Source organism: Calidris pugnax, unplaced genomic scaffold (assembly GCF_001431845.1).
Source record: "Calidris pugnax isolate Ruff unplaced genomic scaffold, ASM143184v1 scaffold371, whole genome shotgun sequence".
Lineage (NCBI taxonomy): Eukaryota > Metazoa > Chordata > Aves > Charadriiformes > Scolopacidae > Calidris > Calidris pugnax.
In genome coordinates this window covers 85,713-91,772 of record NW_015091373.1, presented here as the reverse complement: position 1 = coordinate 91,772, position 6,060 = coordinate 85,713, and the positions used below count along the sequence as shown (strand labels likewise).

General features: G+C 41.7%; 1 protein-coding gene across 3 annotated transcripts; it reads right to left on the bottom strand.

Moving 5' to 3' along the window:
* Positions 1-618: 618 nt before the first annotated feature.
* Positions 619-6,012, bottom strand: RIT1 (Ras-like without CAAX 1). Of its 3 annotated transcripts, none has more exons than XM_014961353.1 (4): positions 5,693-6,012; positions 4,681-5,268; positions 4,029-4,220; positions 619-3,295 (listed from the first exon to the last, which is right to left on the bottom strand). In XM_014961353.1, the coding sequence occupies exons 2-4, from the start codon at positions 4,816-4,818 to the stop codon at positions 3,065-3,067; spliced, it is 561 nt and encodes a 186-aa protein (XP_014816839.1). In that variant the 5' UTR covers positions 4,819-5,268; positions 5,693-6,012; the 3' UTR covers positions 619-3,064. The 3 variants fall into 3 exon arrangements, with proteins under 3 accessions (XP_014816839.1, XP_014816840.1, XP_014816838.1); XM_014961354.1 differs by having other exon boundaries at positions 4,681-4,754; positions 5,693-6,011; XM_014961352.1 differs by lacking the exon at positions 5,693-6,012 and having other exon boundaries at positions 4,681-5,684.
* Positions 6,013-6,060: the final 48 nt, after the last annotated feature.

Here is a 6,060-nt window from a genome sequence, read left to right as displayed (position 1 = left end):
TCAGGGAAATCCCAAGCACAGACAAAGGTTGGGTGGAGAATGGACTGAGAGCAGCCCTGAGGGTTTTGGGGACTTGGGGGTGCTGGGGGGGTGAAAAGCTCAATGGGAGCTGACAATGTGTGGTGGCAGCTCAGCAAGCCCCCTGGGCTGCATCCCCAGCAGCGAAGGTGGAGAATGGACTGAGAGCAGCCCTGAGGGTTTTGGGGACTTGGGGGTGCTGGGGGGGTGAAAAGCTCAATGGGAGCTGACAATGTGTGGTGGCAGCTCAGCAAGCCCCCTGGGCTGCATCCCCAGCAGCGAAGCCAGCAGGGCGAGGGGGGGGATTCTGCCCCTCTGCTCCAGCTCTGGGGCCACCAACAGCAGAAGGACATGGAGCTGTTGGAGCGGGGTCAGAGGAGGCCCCGTAAGGGAAGACAACGACACCAAAGCCCCAAAGGAGCCTACACCCAGCTGCTTTCTACTAGTACAAAATGAGAAAACATTTTTTTTTCAAGCAAGTTAAGCATTTTCTGAAGTAACTTAAATAACCCATGAGCTTTCCTTCTTCAGTGCTCTCAGGCTGAAGACCCTTGTACCCACTGTGCCAGACACCACAGGTTAAAACATCAGATGCAAACCTTTCTATTAAAAACCATATATTGTGTCAAATAAAACAGTAATTCTGTGTACAAATTTATACATGACAAAAATAGAACTCTTTGAATAACACTGTGTAAAAAAAGTGCTTGCTGCTGTTCTGATGTAGCAATTCTATAAGCAACAGGCTCACAAAAGGCATTAGTAAACATTTCAGTGGCTTGGAAGGAATCCTGTAAGGCACAGACATCAGTTATTTCAAGGTGGGAAGAGTCCCAGAGAGCTCTCAGTACTGCTGACGGGTTACCCTTAATCATCTGAAAAATCTGAACGCGGGAATACTTTAACTTACGGCATCAAGGGAAAGCACAGGGAGAGCCTGTCATGGCCTCAGGCCCTGCTCAGCGCATCCGGGAGGCTGTTCTGAAAGAGTTTCTATGACAGAATCAGCAACTACTTTTACAGCAACTTCTGAACCATTGTCCCTGCCTTCTCCTCAAATTTTCTGTGAGATGGCTTTCATCTGAGGTACAGACAACATTTAATCAATGATTAGAGGACTTACAGTCCTAAACCAGTAAATACTGAAAAGACATGCGAACTGCTCTTAAATTCTAAACAATATGAATTTTTCTCAGCCTTTTTCAAACACACACATATGATTATTACCAGTGTAGTGTATAGCACTTGAGCACTGAAGTGAGAAACAGAAACCCATTTAAATGTTTAGCTCAGCCACCAACAAAATAAAAAAAAGTGTAACGCCCTCCAAATTTCTTGTTATAATTTGTTTTTTTTTAAAATTCTACACAAAGAAAATACTCTTAAAACCAACAGGCACAGAATTTCCAGTCATATTTTAAACAATAAGGAGCTTAGCAAGAAAAAAAAAGCTTAAGCTGATATATTTGCTATTCTTGCTTCATGTACTAATCCTTTTACATGTGAATTTTCAGTTTTGACTGCACGATGACATGCAGCACACTAAGACGGACAGTACGGATCTGACTTTTCATCAGCAAGATTAACAATTACTGGCACAGATAATGGCTACACTACACTTAGTCTATTAAGCTACTTCGCTCTTAAAGATTCTAGGCACTTAGTTCTCTGAGAAGCTTGATTTAACCGTGTCTGAGTTACTCAACTATGGTTTGTTCTATTATTAAAAAACAAAATCAAGAGGAACACCAGACATCTGTCTCTGTTAGATTTAATTCTCGAACTGATGCGTATGTAAATCAGCTCAAAAGCAGAGAGTATCTCTGCGTATGGAGGGTCTGCCTCAGCAGCATTTTCTTAACCAAATCCTTCCTTACAGAGCATGAGAGCTGTCCCTGCAGTGCCTGGAGCGCCCCGTGGCCAGGTCAGGGATGGGAGCGTCTGTTGGAACGGTCACCGTGCCCACCAAAGTGCTTCCTTCCTCTGCTCTGGCAATTCTGCTTCTAAGACTGCCCCAGAGGAATCTTACCAGTACTGGGGATATTTGCTCTGAGCCCAGGTAACTCAGTATCAGTCATTTTCTCTATAAAGGAGTTATCATAGAATAATTTGAAATTACTATGTTAGAAACTTCTACTTCACAAAGATACTGGCTCCTTTAAGAAATAACATACAACTGAAGGTAAATAAATAAGCCAGTACACCGTTACATCTATGGTTTTTAAGCAACAAGACAGAAAACTCAAAGCTGTGGTTTCTACAACATCATTACATGACACCTGCTGTGGCAACGCAGTAAATGCTATATACAGTAGGAAAATGCTACATATTTGTGCATATTTGGCACTGTTGCCAAGTTACAGCTGCCATAGGAACCATGATTTGCTTTTTCTGACTTGTTTAGAATCCCACCTACAACACTGCTGGTTAGCTGATAATTTAGATAAACTTGTACAAGTATTCCATGTTACTTTTGCTGGAAAGAAATCTGTTCAATGAGAACACAAGAACTCTAGCACAGCTCCGTTCAATCACGCCTGCACACAGCCAAGGCTGCGAGTCGTGACACACACTCTGTAAACTTCTCTTCAGCGCGACCTCAACAAGTCGCCTCTCATGATGTGGGTTACTGTTCCAGAGAGCAGCAACACTTTCTTGTGCAAACAACTAGGAAAAAAAAATAAGTTAGGTTGGGTACTTCAGCAATATTTTACACAATTCAGCTTCCAGTACGCAGCGACTGAAAACAAACATGGAAAAGTGCAGGGACATAAACCTTTCAGCATTTGTAACCAATGACATACAAGCAACATTTGCTGGATCCAGTAAAAAAAATTATAACAGAAGTGTAACTGTGACTGTGTCTTAAGTTAAATATCCAAAATGAAGGGAATATAATTCTGAAGAAAAATAATTGGTAAAAGTTAAGCATTCCCTTGGAGAAGTCCCATCGGGTTTAAAACATGCTGTCAAGACATTGTCACTAAACTGCTTTGGTTACAAATGGCTGTTCACAGGTTTTATTTTGCAGAGGAATTCTCTCTGTTCAAGTGACTGAATCCTTCTTCCTTCTAAAAGGTGACTTCAGTCTTTTCCACATGCTGCTTTTAGGTTTTGATTTCCTTTCCATTGCCATTACTGCTTCTTTCTCTTTCCTGCGGATTTCTCGCACGAGAGCGTGAAATACATCATCGATATAGTAACGGTATGCAGCTGAAGTTTCAAAAAAAGGGCAGTTGAATTCTCGTGCTAAAGCAGAGCCTTCTTCTTTAGAGACCTGGAAAAAAATGTTCACACTTGGTAAGAAAGCTAAACCCGGAAAGTCTATTTCTTTATCATTTCTTGTTCTAATGGCTCTGTAACTGTGCATGCACCCTCCCCGGTCTTTAACAGCGTATTTCCACTCATCTCTAAATCTCTCTCTACAAAACCCTTTTCCTTTCTCTTTCACTCATTGCTTCTCCAGCAATGCCAGACATTCATGAAACAACAAAGTCCTTCTGAAATTCATCTAATTCCAGCACCTCTGGAACTTGTTTTCCCAAGTACGTTTCCTTTGAGTGAAGCTGTGCTTCCAACTGTTTTCCCACAAGATGGTAATCACTGCTTTCTTGAGCTGAAAGTAATGTTCTTTTCTGTCCATTCTTATCCACGTTCTCCATTATTATGCCTGTTCATAGCATGCTTGCATCTGTAATTTATACTAATATCTGCAAGTGTTTTATGGAACGCTAAGTCTCTATTAACAGCATCTCCTTTCAGGAATTAGAAAAAAAAGAAGAGCCCAAGAGCAGTTGAAACCCAAATCATCAACCTGTAGACTGTACTTTTATGATTGCTTTACACATTTGGGTATTCAATGCATCCTGGGTTAAACAAGTACTTCTCTACAGTTCTACTAATTATATAGTAAACATACAAAAAATTAAGAAAGGGAGTATAACCTCTTGTATTACTGCATTTTACAACAGAAATAGCTTGCAATTTTGAGTCTTTTTTGTGCCATTTACCTGCCGTAGCTGTGTCAGATCAGATTTATTCCCCACCAGGACCACAGGAGTGTCATCAGTGCGTCGAACACGATAGATGAGCTGTTTGAATTCACGCACTTCGTGGAAACTGCGCCGGTCTGTGATTGAGTAACAGATGATAAATCCCTCACCAGCCCTCATGTACTGGTCTCTCATGGCCGTAAACTCTGCCTAGAAACAGACAATTACATTTCAATTGCACAAATGCACTCCACAATGACTTTATAATTTTCTCAGAATGGGAAACACAACATGCATTCCAAAACCAGCTGCACAGAAACTATGTAAACTAGTCATCTATCTCCTCCTCCTGTTACATACAGGACAAAATACTACGTAAGTTTGAGAATAACACCAAGCCACAGAAATCACACCAGCCAGTTATTTACCAGCCAGTAAGTATTGCTGGTTGATCATGAACAGCAAGATGCAACAGAGAGAGCAGTGCATGAAACCAGAGTACTTAGTGCAGACCGTGCGGTACAGATGCTACAAGCGACATGATGCTTAGAAGAAATGAGACCTCAAAACCCAAACTAGAAGGTAAGACAGGCATACTTTTACAGGATTTCTGTCTCTACACCTGGCCATTACAGACTTCCCAACATCATCCTAATTCACTCTTACATACCTGTCCTGCTGTGTCCAAGATATCCAGATTGGCAGGTTCGTCATCAATGCGTATTCGTATTTTATAAGCATCCTCTGTGAATTCACCACATGTTGAAAAGAACAAGACCGGAATACAATTGCAATACTCATTAGTCATCAATTCACAAAGGGAATATTACACTAGAAGAACTTAATTTGGCAATATTATTATGCCACATTAGCCTGATCTTTGTTTAAAAACAAATGATTTTTTTAATTGTTCTGGTGTGATTTAGTATCCTCCAAACTGTTTGCTAAACTTATGCTATTGTACATTCTACTTTTGAGAGACATGTGACCACAACCTATAAATTCACTTTGGACACCTTGGTAGAAAGCACACAGTAAAAGAGCATTACAATTTTCTCAAAGCCAGAAAATACCTGTGATTCAAGAGAAGAACTGGCCACCACCAACTGCCGTTCTCTTAGAAGATAGACAATAAATATTCTGTCCCTCTAAGTCAGCACTCCTACACTGTAACAGTTTGCTTTCAATGAGAAGCTGGCTGTTATTCTCACTTTTCCTTTGATAGTGTAACTGTTGGTTGAGATTCCTCTTAGAGATGCTGTAAAAGTTATGTAGCAATATAATAAGTCATTAAGCACTTTCATCCCTCCCAATTTCTAAAATACAGAGCACAATTTGGCCGGACAAATTAATAGCAGAGCTGATCTGCAGCATAGAGACTAGACTTGTTGAAGAGACAACTAATAATCACTTATCAACATTTTTTCATCCTTCTCTGCCAATGTACAAACATGTATAGACAGCACATGGCCTGAATATGTGTGACAAGAAAGTCATTAAAGATCTAAAACTCAGGATATGTACCCCAGTCCTCACAGCAGTCTCAGAACTCTTAATATCTTTAAGTGAGTAATTTTAGATTCTCAATTTACAGCCAAATCTTGAAAACAATGGACTTGAAAACAATGGACTCCACAGTAGCTTAACTTCTAACAAAGGGAGCAAAGAGAGATTTTTCTTACCGATTGTGGGATCGTGATCCTCTGGAAACCGGTGGCTGATGAACTGCATGGTCATGGCTGAAAGCAAAGATCAGAGACACAATTGCACAAGTGGAGGCAAACATCTGTAAACATCTGCAGCCTCAGCGCTCACCCTGCTCGAGCACACCGTTTCACTGACAGCTAAAACATAAAACCGTGCTCGGTGTAGGACTCGAAAGAAAGGCGGCAGATGGAGTAAGTCAAATAACTCCGAGAACTACGCCCTCGTCCTGAGCAAAACGCGCCGTTCGCAGTTTCACAAACAAAGCCGCCCGCGGCCGGAGCCGGTGACACCCCGGGCGCGGGGCAGCGCCCGAACGCGCGTTCCGCCACCGGGCGGCTGCCCA

What these genes read in the sequence shown, in the direction of transcription:
- RIT1 (XM_014961353.1), bottom strand. Translation starts at nt 4,818, where the DNA reads ATGACTAATGAGTATTGCAATTGTATTCCGGTCTTGTTCTTTTCAACA. An exon ending in TCTTGGACACAGCAGGACAG is followed by an intron (nt 4,221 to 4,680) that starts GTATGTAAGAGT and finishes GTCTGTTTCTAG; the next exon opens with GCAGAGTTTACGGCCATGAG. An exon ending in ATCTGACACAGCTACGGCAG is followed by an intron (nt 3,296 to 4,028) that starts GTAAATGGCACA and finishes ATTTTTTTCCAG; the next exon opens with GTCTCTAAAGAAGAAGGCTC.